Source organism: Schistocerca americana, chromosome 3, assembly GCF_021461395.2.
Source record: "Schistocerca americana isolate TAMUIC-IGC-003095 chromosome 3, iqSchAmer2.1, whole genome shotgun sequence".
In the NCBI taxonomy this organism is placed as follows: Eukaryota; Metazoa; Arthropoda; class Insecta; order Orthoptera; family Acrididae; genus Schistocerca; species Schistocerca americana.
The window spans coordinates 494,284,904-494,307,758 of record NC_060121.1 but is presented as its reverse complement, the minus strand read 5'-3'; the positions used below and the strand labels follow the sequence as shown (position 1 = coordinate 494,307,758).

Below are 22,855 nucleotides of genomic sequence, written 5' to 3'. Positions count from 1 at the left end.
CAAACACATTAGAAGGCACATAGTGGAGCAACATGGTACAGCCTCTTACCAAGCAGCAGGTTTTGATTTCGCCTATGTCTGGGAGTTGTGCTTGCAAATAGATTACCTTTATTTTGTTTGTCATTTTGTTAAGTAGGTAGCTTCTTTTTGCTTTGTTTTGTGTTCCATGGATCATTTTGCGCAATAATTTTAATGATGTGGAATGAGTCACTTTACATTCACACTACAAATCAATTTGTAAATATGTCTAAATGCTGAACATCTATGAGTTTCTTTCGATGAAAATATGCATATGTGAGTTAGTGATTGCTATCCACCACCTCTTACATATTACAATAATACTGTATAAATTCTTCTATGGAATAGGAGTGGTCAAGGAGAAACTTTTTCAGTTTGTTTTCAAATTTTACTTTGCTGTCTGCCAGACATTTTATATCACTGGGTAAGTGATCAAAAACTGAGTTGCAGGGTTGTGCACCTCTTATAGGCGAACGACAACTTTAATGAGTGTTGTTTTTCCTTCTGGTAGTGTAATTATGTACATCATTGTTCCTTTTCAACTGTAGTTGATTATTATTCCGCTTGTTTTATGTCAGACAGAAGATCATTATTATTTATAACTAATTTCACAAGGGAATAAATATACTGTGAAGTGGTAGTCAGAATATCCAACTTCCTAACAGATGTCTCCAACATGATTATGGATGAGCACTACATATAATTCTTATAGCAAGTTTTTGAGCAATGAAGACTTTCTTCCTTAAAGATGAGTTACCCAGACCATTATTCCATGATGATATTGCATGAAATGTGCAAAATATGTCAGCTTATTGACTTGTATCTCCCCAAGATTTGCAGTGATTCTAAGTGCAAATGTGGCTGAACTAAATTATTTTTGGATTTTCAAATTGTGCATTTTCTAGTTTAAATTCTTATCAACATTAACACCTAAGAATTTTTAAGTTTCCACCCTACTTATTATTTCTTCACAATGTGTTAACACATATCATTGGTGTAGCACTCCTAGATATGCAGAACTGAATCTGTTATGCCTTTTTAAAACTGAGAGTGAGACCATTTGCAGAAAGCCAGTCAATGATACTTTTAATAACTCTGTTTACCATTTCTTCTGTTTCCATATGTATGCCTGAATTACTGATTACAATACTTGAATCACCTGTAAAAAGAACTAATTCCGCTTGTTTTATGTCAGACAGAAGATCATTTAATACACAATTTTCTTTCTTGTTTAATGAGGCTTATTCTTTCCTTCTGTTCCACTTGAATCTATGCCAAAATAGGTTTGCAGGTATGACGCCAGTTGGAAACTTATTGGTTGATTTTAATCACATATGTAATTCAATAAGGTGATATTTCAGTGATATCGTTTAAGAAAAAGCATTGTGTCATTAAACGCGTCAGAATGAAACACTTGTCAAAAGGCGTATATTATATTTTCTTACAAAAAATTACAAGTAAAAATTTTACGACACTGTGGCATGTGGTTTGATGCATGTCACCTCCTCCGTACAGGGATAAGCCTTTCCTTGCGTTGCTTTTCCATATCCACAGCCTTCTCCCATGCTTGCCTTGTCAGCATTTTTTGGCCACAGCTTAGAGAAACCAACCTGTAAGAGATACAGAACAAATGAAATTTTCACAGTCTAAACTTTAAAACTGTGTTGCATTCATCATTTGCAATATAGAGAACGAATGTCCTACCTGTGAAACACACACACACACACACACACACACACACACACACACACACACGTGCGCACACTCTTAAAGTTTCATGTAAACTGTCACTTTTGCATTTCTGGTTAATCATTGCATATTTATTTCTCCTGTAATTGTGATGGTCAAGGTACATTCCTGAGTTCTGACCAAGTACTTACTGCACCTAGGGCTTTCAATGTTGTAACAAAATACACTCCTGGAATTTGAAATAAGAACACCGTGAAATCATTGTCCCAGGAAGGGGAAACTTTATTGACACATTCCTGGGGTCAGATAAATCACATGATCACACTGACAGAACCACAGGCACATAGACACAGGCAACAGAGCATGCACAATCTCGGCACTAGTACAGTGTATATCCACCTTTCGCAGCAATGCAGGCTGCTATTCTCCCATGGAGATGATCGTAGAGATGCTGGATGTAGTCCTGTGGAACGGCTTGCCATGCCATTTCCACCTGGCGCCTCAGTTGGACCAGCGTTCGTGCTGGACGTGCAGACCGCGTGAGACGACGCTTCATCCAGTCCCAAATATGCTCAATGGGGGACAGATCCGGAGATCTTGCTGGCCAGGGTAGTTGACTTACACCTTCTAGAGCACGTTGGGTGGCACGGGATACATGCGGACGTGCATTGTCCTGTTGGAACAGCAAGTTCCCTTGCCGGTCTAGGAATGGTAGAACGATGGGTTCGATGACGGTTTGGATGTACCGTGCACTATTCAGTGTCCCCTCGACGATCACCAGTGGTGTACGGCCAGTGTAGGAGATCGCTCCCCACACAATGATGCCGGGTGTTGGCCCTGTGTGCCTCGGTCGTATGCAGTCCTGATTGTGGCGCTCACCTGCACGGCGCCAAACACGCATACGACCATCATTGGCACCAAGGCAGAAGCGACTCTCATCGCTGAAGACTACACGTCTCCATTCGTCCCTCCATTCACGCCTGTCGCGACACCACTGGAGGCGGGCTGCACGATGTTGGGGCGTGAGCGGAAGACGGCCTAACGGTGTGCGGGACCGTAACCCAGCTTCATGGAGACGGTTGCGAATGGTCCTCGCCGATACCCCAGGAGCAACAGTGTCCCTAATTTGCTGGGAAGTGGCGGTGCGGTCCCCTACGGCACTGCGTAGGATCCTACGGTCTTGGCGTGCATCCGTGCGTCGCTGCGGTCCGGTCCCAGGTCGACGGGCACGTGCACCTTCCGCCGACCACTGGCGACAACATCGATGTACTGTGGAGACCTCACGCCCCACGTGTTGAGCAATTCGGCGGTACGTCCACCCGGCCTCCCGCATACCCACTATACGCCCTCGCTCAAAGTCCGTCAACTGCACATACGGTTCACGTCCACGCTGTCGCAGCATGCTACCAGTGTTAAAGACTGCGATGGAGCTCCGTACGCCACGGCAAACTGGCTGACACTGATGGCGGTGGTGCACAAATGCTGCGCAGCTAGCGCCATTCGACGGCCAAGACCGCGGTTCCTGGTGTGTCCGCTGTGCCGTGCGTGTGATCATTGCTTGTACAGCCCTCTCGCAGTGTCCGGAGCAAGTATGGTGGGTCTGACACACCGGTGTCAATGTGTTCTTTTTTCCATTTCCAGGAGTGTACATTCAACATTCAGGTAGAACTATCTCCTAAAGTAATTTCCATTAGAAGTTTGATATGTTTGCTTCTATTTGTTCCAGAACATTTTTCCTTCAAATTTAAGCAATTTTGGAATCTCTCATGCAGATCATTTAATATTCGTACAAAAGGTAATTCAAACAATGCCTTAATTTCTTTTGGTACATTATCAAATATGCCCTAAATTATTCAAAATATGTTCATGCACATTTTTGTGAATTGTGATAAAACATTTTACTACTTTCAAACAATTAATGGCTTAAAGAAACAGACTGTGCAATGCTGGTGTTCTGCACAGTAGATTCTTTCTTCAGTACAACTTAATTTTTCTGTGAGGAAGTTTTTAAAATTAGTACAAAATTTTCTGTAATTCAATTCTCATCTGTTTCAAGAATTTCATCAGTTTGGTCATAAAAACATGAACAGCTACTGTGTCAAGTCTTAAACTGTCACTTCTAATGCACATGCTATTGCACTTTTTTGTTAATTTTCCACAAAACAAATCACAGTGCAATGCACAGTGACTTGAATGTTCTCTCAATTAAAATCTGGCATGAATCCTCAACAACAAATGAATAATTTTGTGTGAAAGTCTAAAACAGAGCTATTCATTCACCAGTTCCAGATTTTCTTTCACAGTTTGGCTATCTGACAGATATCTTTATTATTTGACTGCTTTCTTTAATAATTAAATTCCTCACATTCCTTACCTCATTTTCCAATTTTTCTTTTATCTACTACCCTATCAAGTTAACTGTATCATAGTATCTGAAATATTAATTTCAGTCATTATGCAAAGATCTTTTGATTTTTTAATCATGCTCTGTAAAGGTCCACAACAGTTCTTGGAATATGAAAACAGTACTACTACTCTGTTTCTCCAAACCAGTTCACGTAATTTCCTTTTCCCTGAATAAGTGTTTTGAATACTTGTGTAATGCCTGTCTTTTTATGTCCCATTAGTGCCATACTTCTTCATTTTCTTGGGAAAAGACCTGTTAAAGGTTGACAGAAATCCACATTGCATTTATAACTGGCACCCTTCACATTATACACATCACTCCAGTTAGTTTCCTGCTGATATGTCTTCAAACTTTGTTATCTTTTCAGATTACTCTACTACTTTGTTGCGATCAGATAAATTATGTATGTTTATATACATATGACAAATCCTCCTTTTCTCACATTTTTCCTTACAGAAATAGGCTGCTAGTTTATAGTTCTCTATGTTTATCATACAGATACCTGTACTTACACATAGCTCAGAGAAGAAGTTACTAATTTTGCTTTTTAGTCTTTCCACATTCTGATGCATCATACTCAACTCAGTCATGTACAATTCATTAATTACATTAAATGCTGAGTACAGTAACTTGATATCTGTCATCTGAAAATAAATGTACACAATAATAACAAACTGTTCTATTTTTCCTTATTTGTGATCCAACATACTGGTATAAAGTGCTACTATTCAGGTACCCTCATCATCTTCGTATGGGTAGGCAATTCACTCTCTAGAGACTATTGGAGGCTACAAGCAGCTGGAATAGGGAATTGATGTCCCATATATAGATTTCCATTAACATAACACAAATGGCTGCATTTGGAGTGGTGCCAAGATTAGGAAGAGGGGACTGCTCACGAATGGCGTCGCATCGTGTTCAGTGATGAATCGTGGTTCTGCACTACCCCAGCCGACCATAATCAATGATTATGGCAGAGAGCTTGTGAGAAGTCCCATTCTTCCAGGCGCAGTGGTGTTACTCCTGATATTGTGGTGTCGAGAGCCATCGGGTTTGACACCAAGACATGGCTGATAGTGATTAGGGGAACTCTGACAGCACAACGGTATGCCTTGTACATCCTGCACCTTCATGTGTTAACTCTCATATGCTCGTCAATAAATGGCAAGTGTGTCTATGACTCTCTGTCTGATGCTGAGGTACTCCCATGGCCAGCAAGATCCCTAGATCTGTCCCCAACAAAACAAGAGTGGGTCCAGTTCAGACACCAACTGTCCTAGTGCTGATATGCATGGTATCAAGTTGATATGCAGGGTATCAAGGACCAGTTACAACAGCTGTGGGATAGTTTGCCTCAGGAGAGGGTACAATGGCTTTATTGACACCCTTCCCAGCCAAGTCAGTGCAAGTATCCATGCCAGAGAGGGTGCAATGTCATACTGGTAGTGCACTCATTCTGCCAAGTTCTTTATTAAATTTGACTTGATTCTGTAATCACTTATCATCATCTCATCCTTTGAAGTTTCATTTCGTTTCTTCCTCCCCTTCTCTGTAATTCACTTTGTCAGCCAGTATATAGAGAGATATAATGGTCATCCAGTACTTACCCTCAAAAACTAGAACTCCACAAGCACTGCCAATCATCATCATCATCATCATCATCATCATCATCATCATCATAAGCAAGAGTACCATCATATTTTCTACAAAGTTTGCAGGTCCTTTGTGTGTCTCCATTTCCTGTGATCCATTGCTTTTTTCTTAATGTTGCTATGTGTGCAACTGTCTATCACACCATCAAGGAGCTGAAGTATCTTCCTCCCTTGCCTGTTTTACCCTTCTACACCCCCCCCCCCCTCTCCCACTCTTCTCAGTACTGCTTCATTTTGCACTGTAGCCATCCATCTTAGTCTTTCTGTCCTCCACCATGTCCAAATACACATCTCATCTACCTTGCTCTATATTTCTTCCTTATTATCCATGTTTTACATCTCATCTACCTTGCTCTATCTTTCTTCCTGATTTCCATGTTTCTGTATCATTCACTACATTTCACACAAAACATTTTACTAGTCTTTTCCTCATATCAAGGGGGGGGGGGGGGGGGGGCTTCTTTTACCATTGCTATCCTGGTTTTACTTTCTGTGGTGCTCCTAGAGTCACTTTGTAGCCTGTTTCCTAAACATTTCAAGCTTTGCACATTCTAATATTTCTCCATTTGGTATTATCTTTATCCTCTATATTTCGTGCTCCTGTTATTACTTTATTCCCTCTTTACTGGTTTTCAGTCCATAAACATATATTTAGCTTCAATGTCATCCACTATACCCTGTAATTCTTTTTCATCTGTTGCTACAGGGAACATGACTGCAAACCTCAATCGTAATATTCTTTTTCCTCCAAGAAGTTCACAGATCCAAAAGCAAAAATATTTGTTTCTACTTAATTATAATTACTTAAATAATACATTAGTAATTATAGTTACTGTCTAACGCTTGGTATGTGTGGCCAGCCATACCGTCCCATTATAATTCTGCAGTTATGTCCTTATTTTGTGGAGTGCTTAAATTCTTTTCTATCAGATTTCATTTAGAGGAAATACATCTTTGCTTTTTATATAGTTATGGTATTGGCTCAACTCCTCAAGTAGATTCCTCTCACACTACTACTGTCATTCCTGGTACTGCCAACCTCACACATGGTTTCTAAAGGAGAGGTGAAGCACTACTTAACTGTGCTCCCCAGCTCTGTCTGACAAGTTTAGCCCAATAATTTAATATTTCATATACAAATGTAAAAACTGAAATGTATGCAAATCTTACCTTGCTAGGACAAGCATAAGATGTAAATCTTCAGCAGAAACTTCTGGGTGTTCTTGTCTCAGCTGCACAAAGTCTCTTTGTATTACCTGTTGGATAACAAATGAACTCTAAAGAATAATATTAAAGTACCTTAGCTGAGACACTTCAACAATAAGTTATGAACTATTCATTCATCAACAAGGAATATGGTGCATAATAACAATTATCACCCTACTTTATTTAACACCGATTTTCAGTATGATATATTTAACATTGATTTTCAGTATGGTATACATATTTTAGTGTCAATCTTACAACAGTTTTTGTGACAATGAGAGAGAAAGCGAGAGAGAGAGAGAGAGAGAGAGAGAGAGAGAGAGAGAGAGAGAGAACTTCACTCTATAACAGGGCTGGGTGATATGAACCCCAATTATTTGTCAGAATGGCCATTACTTAAACTGTGTTTGTAGGATGATGTGTTGTGTAACATCAGCACCTTGGCGCTCTTGGAATCAGTAGATCTCAAATGGAAAAACAGATTATTTATTTAGCAAGATGCTCAAACGGTAGTTACGACGAAGACTCTAAGGTATGTGTAGACCCCAGCAATAGCATCTGTCTCAATAAAGCATAAGGCAGCCTATGTGGCTGCAATGGAATGTAGTCACTGGCCTGGCAAGCAGTCTCAGGGAACTATTAGCACCAGTAGCCTTGCAGATGCAAGTGTGACATTAAGTATTTCTGTGGCACCAGAAGGTGAGTGACACAGACAGTCAGAAGGTGTGACAGTGGGTCAGGTGCAAGATGTGCTGGAGTAAATGCTGCAATCCACAATCCCTTGGAGACACCCAGGGACTGGATGAAGTCACCCTGGAGGTGGCCTCCTCTTGAGACTCTGAATAATCAGACCTAGCAACAGCAGCCTGTAGACCAGTAGCTAGCGGATGATGCTGCTAGATGCAGGTGCAATTGCCTGGCCCACATTAAACCATTGCCTGGCGAGGGCTGATTTGATGAGCTTTGTTTGGGTCCCACCTTTCATCATGCACTGACCAAGGCAGTACAGCACCAGGCCACACCATGAGGTAATTAGCTCCCTACTGCGGCAGACTGAGTCTTTGCACCATGCCGTATCAGCAATATTCTGGTCTCAGCAGTGGAATTACACAGGTAGGTAGCTTACCCGCCTCATCACTGGTTGTGAAGTCTGCTCTGGGGGGTGCTGCCACAACACCTATATTAATGAACTGATGGTTCCTTGATGCATCAAGATGTTTCCCATCAAGTGGTCCCTTATTTTAGTCAAGTTGTGCCATAAATTTCTTTCTTCACCTATACAATTCAGTATCTACTCATTAGCCATCTGATACACACACATTTAATTTTCAGATTTCTCCTGTAGCATCAAATTTCAAAATTTCTATTCTCATCTTGTCTGTACTGTTTACTGTCCACATTTCACTTCCATACAGGACTATGCTCCAGATAAATACATATCTTCATGAAAGAATTCCTAAAATTTGTATTGTTGACAAACTTCTCTTTAGAAACACTTTTCTTGCTATTGCCAGTTCGTATTTCATATTCTCCATACTTCGACTATCACTTATTTTGTTGCGCACATAACAAAACTTATCTACTACCTTTTGCATCTCATTTCCAATTTTTGGTTTTATATCCTCCTTCCTCAAGGTACAGACTTCCTTCTCAACTACTGCTTCCGTTTCGTATCCAACTCTCGTTAACTCCAGTCTGTATTTTTGCACAAGTTGTAAGTAACCTACCACTCCCTGTATTCTGTCCCTATTACCTTTAGAATTTCAAAGAACATGGTTCCTGTCAATAGTGTTAAAAGCTTTCTCTAAATCTACAAATGCCAAAAAACATGTGTCTCATGTTCTTACATTTCTCCAGAACCCAAACTGATCTATCCTTAGGCCTAACTTCTACCTGCTCTTCTATTCTTTTCTAAATAATTTCTATTAGTATTTGAAAACTATAGCTTATTAAACTGATGGTACTGTAATATTCACTGCTGTCAGCACCTGCCATCTTAACAACTGGAATTATTACATTATACACAAATTAGGGTAAACTGCTACTCATCACATACAGGATGCATTGAGTGACTGAAAAGCACATTTGAAAGTAGACTAAGCTATCGCACTACGTCTTGCTTCGGGTTTAGAAAAACTAACAAACAAACGCGTGCGCGTCCACACACACACACACACACACACACACACACACTGCAATGTCATCTCTGGACACAAAGGCCAGATGTTCCACTGTTTAATTATTACATTCTTCTGTAAGCATGAAACGATTTCATCTGCCTCATAAATCTTGCATACTTGGTGGAACAGTTTTCTCACGGTTGGCTCTCCCAAGGATCCCAATAATTCAGAAGGAATAGCATGTATTGCATAGGTCTTGTTTCAACTTACTTCTTTAGCATTCTATCAAGTTATTCTTGTGTTATCCTGTCTCATCTTTCCCTTCTCTAATATTGCCTTATAGTTCGTTTCCCTTGCACAGTCGACCTATATATTCCTTCCACCTTCGAGCCTTTCCTTCTTAGCTTAGTATTGGCTTGGCAACTGCACTCTTAATATTCATACAGTTGATCCTCTTTCCTCCAAAAGTTTCCTGTGAATGGCTTCCATCTTTCCCATAGCAATTCACACTTCTAAATTTTGCATTTCTCCACTAGCAATTTCTGATTTGCCATTTTGCACTTCCTGCGTATCTCATTTTCAGACGTCTGTATTCCCTTTTGCCCATTTTATTTGTTCCATTTTTCTATTGTCTCCTTCGTCAATTAAATTTGATATCTCATGTGTTACTGAATGATTTCTGCTGGGCCTTGTCTTTTTGCCTATCTGATCCTCTACTGCTTACTATTTCTTCTCTCAAAGCAACTCATTCTTCTTCTGTTGTATTCATTTCCTGTTTCAGTCAATTGTTGCTTAATGAACCATTTGAAAGATCCAACAATCTCTGGTTCTTTCACTTTATCCAGGTTCTCTCCTTAACTTCCTACCTTTCTGCAATTTCTTCCATTTTAATCTGCAATTAACAAACAATAAATCATTGTCAGAGTCAACATCTGCCCCAAAGCATGTTTTGAGGATATAAAAAAGGTTCTGCATTGTGGTCCTGATGGGTCATTTAGTACCGACTGGTGACTGTGTCATCCTATGCGAATTGTGTCATTCAGATGTGGTACACAGGGAAATAGGGTTAGCACACTGCTCTCTCAGCCACTGTCAATTTCCCTGACTTCTCATTCAAGTAGCCCTTCAGCCTGTTACTATGTGGCTCAGTGCACCCATCAAGGAAAAATCCTGGCAGTACCAGGAACTGAATCTGGGTCATTCGTGTTTTCCTAAGTATGGAACAACTTCTTCTAAATTCATAACTGTTATATTAAACTAGCAAAACTGTTTTATGCACTCACAGTCTTTTACCAAACTGAAGTATGTTACCTCCGGTACCTTCACCTAACCCTTTTTACTGACCAATTATTGAGTGTGCTGATTGCCTTTACTGCAAAATGGAGTGTTCCTGTATCCCTATGACCCAATCGTTCACTTATTTCACACTTGCTTTCATTTCATATTTCCCAACACTGATAATGAAAAACAAGCCATGGACCAAACACAGTAACTCAACACAGTGTATTCCAGCCTACAGCTGTACTCCGCCAAAGTGTTCAGTAACCACATAAATTACGTAATACGCGAAATGATTGTGACAATATGTGGAAGGTATCCAATATTCAGTGACAACTGGGTGAGCAAGAGATCATTGGCCAGTTGTGTTAACATGTCAAAGTCTTGCTGGAGTGTTCAGTGCAGAGTTAATACTTAAGGCACCATAGACAGCTAACATCTTTGGGGCAGTGAAAGGCTTAATATGTTACAGTCTTTGACAGGAGATGAGATTTTATTTGAACCCCCCTCCCAACACACAAACACACAGACAAACCAAACATAAGAACAAGTGAAAATGCCAAGAAGAAAAATAAGAGTCAAGTGTCATTGTATATTTTGACTGACACCAAGGAGATCACTACTAGAGATCAAAAATTTACAGCTTTGATATTAAGCTTACCTCACCCAAGCCTTCAGGTATTGCATATTCTGACAACCTGGCAGCTGTTAGGTACCTTCTAATGCCCTCTAGTACTGCAGAATCAATTCCTTTGAATACAGTGCTCACCTTCGCCTCATATTCTTCTATCGTTGCAATGCTGCACTGTATCCTAACCTCCACGTTACACTATAACATATAAGCACAGCAACAGGCTCTCAAATGTGAACCACAGATGAAATTTTACAGCTTACGCCATTAATTAAATTCATCTCAACTTACGGCAGAATTTTAAACATACAATATTATGATTCCAATCCACTTTACTTAAGTAAGAGACTATGATAATCTTTCATGGAAATATGTTGATTTATCAATAGGCTTTGAGTTGATGACATCTTTTTCAAACACTGACAAAATTTCTGGTAGACTATATAATTGTTTGTTTTGTTTTAGGGCACAAAAACAACTGGGGTCATATGCGCCCAAGTCAAAACTATACAACATGAAGACAGAGAGCAGTTAAAAAACAATTCTATGTCAATCCCAACTGACATAAGAGAAGACAGCTAAAAACAGGGACACTGAAAAAGGGCTACAAAAGACACCACACACAAATGGAGGATAAATTAAATGGCCTTTGCCATATTGCTTTGATGGATAAAAAGTAAAACGTGGTCGACAGCCCACGCATCATTTACTAGAACGGTCGATAACTCAGGCAGCAAACCAAAGCGGGAACATAAACAGTTAAAAAATGGGCATTCCGTCAAGAAGTGGCAGCAGACAGTTAAAACTTGAGCGCAATGTGTACAAAGTGGTGGGGGTTTTTTACGTATCAAATGACAATGACTAAAAAGGCAGTGCCCAATACAAAACCTAGTTAAAATGACCTCCTCTCAGCGGAAGGTCCGAGAGGAGGTCATCCAAGCCGCTGGGAGAGGTTAATAATCTGGAGCTTATTCCAATGAAGGGAGGACCAATGGCGATGCCAATGGGACACCACCTCCTGACAGATGGCAACACAGAGATCATTGGAGGGAATATAGGAACTAGTGGGAAGAAGTACGAGGACTGCAGCCTGGGCAGCAGCGTGTCAGCAACCTCGTTTCCTGGCAGACCAACATGAGCAGGAGCCCACATAAACTGCACAGTGGCTCCACCAAGAGTAAGTAAGTGACTGTTTTCCTGGACCCGTTGCACTAAGGGATGGACAGTGTACAGCGCGCATAGACTTTGAAGAGTGCTGAGAGAGTCTGAGCAGAAAATTCAATTGAAAAGTCGGTGTCTCCAGATGTACTCCGTGGCCTGAAATAGGGCGAAGAGCTCGGCTGTAAATACTGAGCAGTGTGCCGGAAGCTGATACCGAAAGATGTGGGCACCAATGACGAAGGCACACCCGACGCCACGGTCAGCACGAGAGCTATCAGTGTACATAAAGGTACTATTGCAAAATTCCATGGAAAGGTCGTGAAACTGAAGGTGATAGAGCGAGGCTGGAGTAGTGTCATTAGGAAGTGAAGGCTAAGGTTAACACGGGCCACTTCACAAAGCCAAGGTGGTGAAGGGTTCACATCCACCAGGAAAGTTGCAGGTAGTGTGAAGTTAAGCTGCCAAAGCAAGTGCTGAAAGCAGACTGCAGGAGGTAACAGAGAAGAGGGATGCGCCCCATACTGGTGATCAAAGGAATCATCAAAGGAGGAGGTATAGGATGGGTGGCCACGCATGGCAAACAAACAGCATGCATACCTGTTGAGGTGAAAGTCATGGCAATAGGACAGCAGCTTCAGCATACAGACTCTCAAATGGTCTAGTGTAAAAGGTGCCAGTGGCCAAATGGATGCCACGATGGTGGATAGTGTTGAGACGGTGTAAGAGGAACAAAAGTGCAGGCAAACAAATAAAGCACCCATAGTCTAATTACGAATGGACAAGGGACTGGTAAAAACAGAGAAGGGTGGTTCGGACTGCACCCCAGGAAGTACCATTGAGGACATCGAGGGACATGTACACCAGGCTGCCAGGTAAGACACATGGGAGGACCTAGGTAGTTTCTTATCGAGCATGAGCCCCAGGAATTTCGTAGTTTCAACGAATGGAAGAGCAACAGGCCCAAGATGTAAAGATCGTGAGAGAAACCAACTGCGTCGCCAGAAATTCATACAGACAGTTTTGTCAGTGGGAAAATGAAAGCCATTGTCAATGCTCCAGGAGTAAAGACAATTGAGACATCACTGAAGACACCACTCAGTGAGACATCCATGGAGAACTGCAACAGATGGCAAAATCATCAACAAAAAGGGAGCTGGAGATGACCAGCAGGAAACAGGCCATTATAAGGTTAACGGCGATAAAGAAGAGTACAACGCTCAGGATGGAACCCTGAGCCACACCGGCTTCCTGGATAAAGGTGTTCGAAAGGCAGAACCCTCATGCACCTTGAAAATTCGGTCTTTTAAAAATTGCTGAAGGAAACAGGGCAGGCAGCCACAGAAGCACCATGTGTGAAGAGTACAGAGAATATCAGTTCTCCAGCAGGTGTCGTATGCCTTCTTCGAATCAAAAAACACGGCCACAGTCTGCGATTTCCACAGAAAACCATTCACGACATGGGTGGACAAAGTAACAGGATGGTCAACTGCAGAACAGAGTGCTCAAAATCCACACTATGCAGTTGTTAGTAAATTGCGAGACTCTAGCCACCATACCAGCCGGGCAAGAATCATACATTCCATCACCTTGCAAACACAGCTGGTGAGAGAGATGGGGCGGTTCCTAGAAGGAAGGTTTTTGTCCTTACCAGGCTTAGGTATGGGTATGACGGTGGCTTCATGCCAACATCCGGAAAATTTGCCCTCTGCAAGATGTGGTTGTGCGTATTAAACTGAAAGTGCTTGCCCACAAGAGAAAGGTGCTGCAACATCTAAATGTGGACATTGTCTGTCCCTGGGACAGAGGACCAGGATGAACCGAGAGAATAACCTAGCTCCCCCATAGTAAAGGCAGCATTGTAGCACTCACGATTCTGAGAAGAGAAGGGTATTGCCCGAGCCTCCTCCACTCGTTTCTGATGGAGGAAGGCAGGGTGACAGAGGGAAGAGCTCGATATTTCTGCAAAATGGCAGCCTAAGGTGTTGGAGATAGCAACAGAGTCCACGATGACATTGTCTGGTACTGTCAATCTGGAATTCGGCAAATTGATCTTGGTCCCAGAGAGCTGTCGGTGGTTGGCGCACACAACAGAGGAAGGCGGGGAACTGTTAAAAGAACTAGTGAATGAAATCGAGCAAGCTTTTTTGCTATCCCGAAGAATGCGACGATACTTTGCATGCACCTGTTTATAATTAATTCAGTTTGCCACTGTAGGGTAGCAGTTAAAAATGGAGAGAGCACGTCTCCACACGCGAATTGCATCACAGCATGCCTCAGACCACCAAGGGACTGGAAACAGAGTGGTAAAGAGGCAGTGAGGAATGGAACGTTCTGCAGCAGTAAGGATAATGCTTGTGAGATATTCCATCTGGTCATAGCAACTGGGGAAATCTTGTTCTTCAAAGGTTGTCAGCAAGGAGTAAATCCGCAAGTCAGCCTTAGCAAGCTGCCATTTGGGTGTGCATGCAGGTGGGGTAGGAGTCAGCTAATGGATAGCACACAGGAAATAGTCGCATGAGTAGGTGTCAAAGAGCGAACCACTCAAGACAATGGGCAAGCTGGGCAGTGCAGAAGGATAGGTCCAAATGAGAATAGATGTGTGAGGTGTTAGAAAGGAACGTTGGTGCTCCAGTGTTAAGGCAGAAGAGCTTAAGCTGATTAAGAAGGTCAGCCAAGAGGGCACCTCTCTTGACAGGTTCTGGGAGTACCCCAATGCAGATGATACGCATTAAAGTCACTGAGTAGCAGAAATGGGAGGTGGGGCTGGAGGTGGGGGGTAGCTGCCCAATCAGCAGAAGGAAATCAGCCCTGGTGACATCGAATGACGGAGGGACATAAATGGTAGAGAGGGAAAAAGTCAGGTGAGGATGGAAAAGGCGAATTGTAACAGCTTGAAGATGGGTAGTCAGAGAGATGGGCTGACTATGAACGTCATCTGCATGAGCAGCATGGCGCCCCCATGAGATGGAATCCCGACTTCAGGGGGAAGGTAAAACCAACTGGGAAGAAATGTGACAGTTCAAAGCGGTCCTGAGGAAGCAATTTTGTTTCATTTAGGCAGAGTATATGGGGACACTGTGAGCTAAAAGTAGGCATAAATCCTCTTTGCGGGACCTCTTTGGAGGAGAGTCATGATGAGGAATAAATGACGGAGGTGTCACCTCGGCAGCTGCTGAGTGACAGCCTGCGAAGACTCGCTGCTACAGGGCACAGAAGGAGGAGGATCCTGCTCCATGAAGTCCACAAAAGCTGTTCTGTCAGTCTGTGGAGTCGAACACAGAAGAACGGTTGGTGGTGCGCATCGGCGACATGGAGGCTGGCTGCGCTAAGGTATCATGTGGCAACACTGTCCAGAGGATCTGAGTCAGCGAAGGAGATGACTGTTTGCTTTTGTTGGACTTCTTCGAGCCTTTCTGGTTACTAGAGGAAGACTCAAGTGTTGTTTGGCAGGAAGAATGTAGGAAGTCTTCACGGGAGTATCCTCCTGTCCTTTTCAGCCTACCGGTTGTGTAGCTGGAGGCTTCGCCCCTTAAGGCAAGAGTTTGATGGCTTGTTCCACAGCTGGACGAAGGGACGGCGATGCTACCTTAACACTGGGTGATTTCACAATCTCAGAGATGAACTTGAGGTCACATGTCTGTATGGCCATGTCCTTCATGGAGCAATTGGTAACAAGAGCAGAACTATAAGTGCCAAATGTGAGAATGCAGGGTTTGTGACTAGCCAATAACTTGTGAGAGACTGGGTAAGACAACTTTTCCTTTACCCAGATCTCCTGGACAGCCCATTCAACAAGATACATGAGACAATCCTGAGAGGAAGAGGAGACAGACAGTCGCCCTCATGCACATCCCCACCACTGATTACACATTTGGCTGGGTGTTGATACGATGCTCTAGTGTGGTTGAAATGATGACACTGGTAGTATTGCATCAGGTTACGAACGTATGGTAAGACTGTGATAATTTCATAGCCTGCTTTGATCTTGGACAGAAGCACCATTTTATCGAAGGTGAGAAAAAGAGTGCGAGTGGGCACTAAGGAGGAATCAACCTTTTCCATCACCTGATGGACAGCAATGACACAATGATCAGAGAGGTAAGATTGGATTTTGGTCATGGTCAGACCGTTGAGCAGTCTAGTGTAAATAACACCATGGGAAGAATTCAGAGTTCCATGGGCCTTGACACAAACAGGGTAGCCATGGAGAAGCGAGGCAACAAGCAGTTGTTGTGCTTGAGAATCAGAAGTAGTCTCCAAAAGCAAAGGGCCATCCCATAAACGAGAGCAGGATTTCACAGGGCCGGCAATTGCATCAACACCTATCTGAATAATAAACAGATTTACCTTGGCAAAGGACTGACCACCTTCAGTACATGAGACCACAAGGAAATGTGGTGCAGCTGGAAGTGTCTTTGAATCATTAGCCTCATTACATTTACGTTTCATAGATGTTGATTGTGAAGATGATTGGCTCATTGCGAGAAAATCCCCCACAATTGACAGCAACTTGATGGCGCGCTCCTTCCAACTCAGGGGCCCCTTCACAAGGCGGCACACCCACCTTAGGTGATTGTTCACACCTCAGGTCACAACTCCCGAACACCTGACAGAGGGACCAATTGGCGATTTGGGAGGGTTTCAGCTCAAGCAGTCACCCCTCCCTGGGCTTGGCTTGTACCAGGGAGGTACATGTGAACACTACCTGTCGACCTGGGGCTGGGAATTACGTGTTACCCAGTCACCTGTTACGCGTCAGACTCATGGGATGGCTGTCAGGAGCGCACAGAGAGGAAGAAGAAAAAGGGGAATTTCAAACGCTGAAGCAGAGGAACAAGAGGAGAAGGGAAACAAAGAAAGGAAAAGGGAATGAAAAACAGTGGTGAGACTGTTCTTCTGTCAGTGACAGACAATGCGAAACATTCCAAATAACACCACAGACATGTTCCCTGAGGGAGGGGAAAAAGAATAGCAAGAGGATAGACATGCAGCATGGAAGGGAAAAGATGCTGCAAAGCCTGGGGGGCCCGTGGTAGCCAAGCATGAAACTGCCGAAGAGTGGTGAGCCCCTGGGGGGAGACTATATAATTGAATAAACATTTGCAAGTGCTGGAAACATATCTCTTAGGAAAGATAAGCCAGATATAACAAACCAAATACTACTGAAATTCAAGCGTTTATTAAAGTATTACACAGCATGACTTCTCTATATGATAGTCACTCGGAGACTTCAGGCAGAAAATTTGCATTTCAAATCTAAGACATGAGCGATTTAAATCTAGTCCCACAACAATCAGCACCACCAGTACCACAAGAATTACTATTCGTCACTTCAGCAGCATTACTACAAGTTATTGGTGACGGAGTACTTTACAGATTTTCAGATTTTTATTTTTGTTCCTCTTATACAGCAGAAACTATCCTTTTTCATTTGCGGCACAGCGGTACACTCTTAAATAAGAGATGTATATGAGTCTGAGTTAGCTGTTTATTAAAAATTTTGTAACTCCCTGTGGACAGTTCTCTCTCTGCACATATCCCTGTGTATTGTCACAACCTTAAAACACATTTATCAGCATCCACAAAAAAAAAAAAACAGAGTGAGTGTAATAACCCCAAAGATGCTAAGAATCTTAATGAAAAGCTGAACTTGCAGTTTCTACTCCTAACAGTAATTCATTTGTTCTTTACAGTATCATTATCATTCAATGCAGTGTCTGCTTCTTTCACAATTGCAGAATGTCAGCTATGTTGCATTATTACCTAATACAAATATGGGGAAAACAAAAGACTGAAAACTATCATCATTGATAAAAAGCACTGTATCTTGCACAGTAAACAAACTGCATGATAAATCTTATGCTGGAAAACATAAAATGGGAAGAGGCACTGACAGCTTGCAAGATGTATTTTCTGTATGTATCTGTGAGAATGGATTATAAAATGTGCACTAAAGAATGAGAATACCAGAAAATGATTAAACACTCACAGAAGAAATCCACCTAAACAACTGTTTTACAGGTCACTGCAAAACATATGCTTGTAATGTGATGGCTGAAAAGTAAATCACAAAGTTATACTCAACAAGACAAAAAACTAAAATAAAAACAGCATTTTATGTAAGGTCAAAAAACATCTATCTGTCTAGAACAAAAAGTGATCCATAATTTGGGAAAAATAATGATTATATATTCATATGGTTTTTCATTCAAACTTTGTATTCATTTCCAATATCCAAAATTTCACTTGCACACTATATGTGTAATTTATGCTATTTGTTTCGTTGCTGCCGACTTGTCCTCTCGTTATTCTTTTCAAGCATGCCTGGGAAGAAACCCTAGCATTAAAATGAGTGCAATAGGCATCATATCAAGCTGCATATAGCCAACCAAAAACAAATTGTATTCACTGGGTCATGATTCCAACATAAGAGTATGTTTCATGTGGATGAAGATGGTTTGTTGCCATCATTTATAGGTAGAAGTAAGGAGGCTTTCCTTATTGCTAGTCATTTCTACCAACTGAAGGACATAGATTTGAGAACACAGATTCTGCCGCAAAATCCTATGTCTAGCATCCACGAGTACAACATGATTAGAAAAGCAATACATTTGTGGTCTGTGAACCAAAACAGCTTTTAGCACTTAAAAATTTTTCCTGATCTGAAATCTAAAACTATGGGACACTTGAAGCAACTCATGGTTGTAACATTCAATTTATGACACCAAGACACCTATTGGCACTCATAAGAAGAAAAGATTTTTGAATCCCTGGAAATACATACCACCCAAATGTTAGAACTATTTTATTTATGTACAAAAGATGAAAAATTAGGTCCATTGCTCGTGGTAATAACACAAATGATAATGAAGATAAATAAGCCTTTATCACTGTATGGTCTTTTCTCACTTTAAATTTATTGTTATAGTAGTAATAATTATTAAGTTGTTTTTTTTTTATTTGCAGAAAAATGTTTTAGTGTGCATCCAGATTTATAATGCTAACAAATACAAAATATTTAATATCTCAGTTTTTACTTCTTAGGCTACTCTGTTATCATCTGGCTAGAAAGGAGCTTGCACATTCACATTTAGAGAACATGAAATGTGAAATAACCTCACATTTGTGTGAATAACCTCGCTGTATCACAGAAGCAGACTGGTGTTATGGACAGTAATCAAGACTGATGGAAGTATACACATTCATGTTATGTGAAGCAATTCTTTGTCAGCTTAGGGAATGCAGACAATATCCTGTAAACTTACTGTTGTTCAGCTGTACTCTGTTGCATTGCAATGCATTATATATAATCCTGACATTGCCAACAATGGGGACATTCTGTGGTATAATGAACTCCAGAAAAACTCCAAACAGAAATGATCACTAATAAAACCTTTTAAATTACTATTTTATTAAATTCATGTTATTGCACAGCTTTTTTAATTAAAATGGTTACAATTCTTAGTATAGAACAAAACTAAACCATAAACTGTACTACTGCAGCACCATCTGGAGATCTTCTGACGTAGTATTATGTTTACTCGACACCGTAGTCTGTATTCAGTTGAGGTATAAGCATTAACACTGGCAGTTGGCACATTAATTTTACGTTTTGTATGTAATCATGGAATTATGGAATATCAACATCCAATGTATTCCATGATCCTTACACGTACATTTGTGATATGACAAGATAAAAAGCACAGTGGTGGAAAAGAAAAATCGGAGACAGTTGATGGATGTAACTGCACTCCCAGGAGAGGCTTTAGATGTATATCATCGATTGGTGGTTGCAAAGATGAGATTTGATGAACTGAAAGACATAAAGGAAGAAAGGGAAAAGAAAATAAAAGTGTCGAAACTGAAGGATGGCATGGTACAAGAAAAGTTTAAGGAGTTACTTAAGCATAAAATCCCTAACACCAAGTATGGCAATGTGGAAGAGGAATGGGGTCAGTTCACACAAGTGTTTGTAAGCTCTGCTGAGAAGACCTGTGGCAGAGTATCTGGAAGAGTAAAGAAAAAGAAATCACCATGGTGGAATGGGAGGGTGAAGGAGGCACCAAAAGAAAAGAAGAAAGCCTGGCATGAATGAAACAGAAACCGAACAGCTGAAAGTAAAAGGAAATACCAGGACAGTACAAATAAGTGTAAGAAAATGGTAGCAGAAGAAAAGAGGAAAAGCTGGGAGAAATTCACCTGAGAATTGGAAAAAGGATGCTACCAGTAGTAAGAGGATGATATATGGAATTACAAAGAGTATGAGGAAGGAAAAACATACACAAAGCTAGTGAAAGGGGAAAGTGGAGAGCTATTAATGCAACCAGAGGAGATAAGGTAAAGATGGGAAGGGTACTTTGATAAATTACTAAATGTCAAGAACAGCTATGGAAAGGGAACAGATGTACGGCAGGGGGGCAGGGGTCTGGAAGAAGAGGAGGCTATAATGATGTTAGAAGTGGAACTAGCTCTGAGGAAAAATGATAACAGGATAAGCACCTGGGATAGATGAAATTACTGTGGAGATGATAAAGGCAGCTGGACCAGTTGGGCTACAGTGGCTATATGGACTAATAAGATGCATTTGGACCCAAAAACGTCTACCTGAAAAATGAAGAAAGGGAATAATAATCCCAGTTTTCAAGAAGGGTGACAGGAAAGTATGTGACAACTATTGAGGGATCACTCTCATATCCCAAGTAGCAAAAATAATGGAGAGGATACTGGAAAGAAGAGTGAGAGAAAAAGTGGAAGGGCAAGCTAGAAGGGGAGCAGTATGGCTTTCCTCATGGTAGATCAACAGTGGACCCAATCTTTAGTATGAGACAGCTGATGGAGAGACATTGGGAGTACGGGAAAGATGTGGTGATGACATTTCTCGACCTAGTGAAAGCATATGACAGTCTTTCCAGGGAAAAGGTATGGGCACAACTTTGAAGAGAAAGGGAGAGACAGAGTGAAAAATGAAAATGTAAGGAAGGAAATAGGAGTGGAGAAGTTGACTGAGAAAACTAAAAATAATAGATTAAAATGGTTTGGACATGTGGAGAGGATGGGAGAGAGTGTTCAAGAATGAGGGCAAGAGAAAGACCGAGAACAAGATGGATTGATACAATAAAGATGAGTTTAAGGAGGAGAAACCTGCTATGGAACCAAATTGTGGAAGAAGAATGGTGGAAAGACTGAGTAAAGTGGCGACATACCATTGCTACCCCAACCCGACCAGATGTTGGATAGAGGGGAAATGAAGACGAAGACAAAGCACAGATGAAGGAGATTGTATGAATTACAAAATTGAGAGCATTTAACAACAAAAATAAACAATTTTTGACAATTTAATGTAATTGGATGGATAAAAAAATCTACTCATCAAGTGGCAGCAGGAACACACAAACTTTTGGAGCCAGTGGTTCCTTCTTCTGGCAGAATAGTTGAATTGGAAGGAAGAGAGGTAAAGGAAAGGACTAGAAGATTTGGGAAATGGGACAGAGCTCTGTAAAGTCTGTATCTTTCCGTCTCATTCCATTCAGTAAGTCTCTCCTGATCTGGGGTTCTGGGTGAGTTTTCCAAACTCTATCCCTTTTCCTAAACCTTCCAGTCCTTTTCCTTCACCCCTCATCCTTCCCCTTTAACACCTCTGCCAGAAGGAGTCACTGGCTCCAAAAGCTTGTACAAGTAAAGCTTTTTTTTTTTTTTTTTTTTTATGTGTGTTCTCCTGTCGCCACTTTGTGTGTCATCTTTTTTTTTTTAATCCCATTACATATGGACATGCCACATGCCAACTGTATTTGGTCACACCTTTTATAAAATTATTACCATGTCAATCTGGTTCTGTCCTTGCAGATCCAAGGATGATAACAGTCTTACCAAAACCAGTCACCTAAATAAATACTTTACTAACGATCTTGGATGTTTGGAGTTTTTCTGGAGTGCACTGTATTGTATTGTTCTGCAACATATTGTATTGTATTGTATTGTATTGTAATGTAATGACTTTTTTTTTTTTAATTTAAGGGCAACAGCGGTTGTCCCTACATAACTTAGTTCATACTTTATAACTAGAACAGTCCCATGATTTGAATCCTGTTACATATACCAGGATCACAATACAAAATGCTCTCCTGCGACACAAAACACTGCTACGGAGTAATTGTCAATCCAAGTGTTTGCTATTATATCAATGTGTGACACACATGTGGAGAAAGGATGGATTTATGGTATAAGAAAATATGTGCGCAATGTAAGCAGTGTTGTCTAACACACGGGCATAAGATGATGTGTACACAGTTCAGAACAAACATAAGAAAGCAAGATGGTGAAACAGTTTAATGGCTAACTTCAAACAATGCAAGAGCCAGGATGGAATAACAGCAATATTATGAAAATGATAGACTGATATCATATAGAGGACACGTTGAATCAAAGACAGGCACAATGAAAAGACTGCGCACGCACGCAAGCACACACAACTAATCTCTGGTCACTGTGACTGGAGTGCGAACTGCAATTGCACCTGATGAAAGCTGCAGTCTGGTGTGAGTAGGGAGGCGGCACAGGGCAGGGATGGGGAGGGATAGCAGGGTGGGGGTGGGGGAAGGTGTACAACTGCTGCTTGTAGGAGTGTGCAGGGATGTGGTGGAAGAAAAGTACGGCTGCTAACAATCAGGAGGTCGGGAAAGGGGTTGGAGCTGGA

At 41.4% G+C, this 22,855-nt stretch overlaps 1 protein-coding gene across 3 annotated transcripts in view; it reads right to left on the bottom strand.

Moving 5' to 3' along the window:
• Window positions 1-1,435: 1,435 nt before the first annotated feature.
• Window positions 1,436-22,855, bottom strand: part of LOC124605483 (mini-chromosome maintenance complex-binding protein) — an 89,372-nt gene continuing 67,952 nt past the window's right edge. For all 3 annotated transcript variants that reach the window (XM_047137205.1, XM_047137204.1, XM_047137206.1), the window contains exons 11-13: window positions 11,032-11,199; window positions 6,937-7,022; window positions 1,436-1,628 (exon numbers count right to left, since the gene is read on the bottom strand). In XM_047137205.1, the coding sequence (XP_046993161.1) occupies window positions 1,517-1,628; window positions 6,937-7,022; window positions 11,032-11,199 (366 nt within the window). In that variant the 3' untranslated portion in view covers window positions 1,436-1,516. The remainder of the gene's footprint in view (window positions 1,629-6,936; window positions 7,023-11,031; window positions 11,200-22,855) is intronic.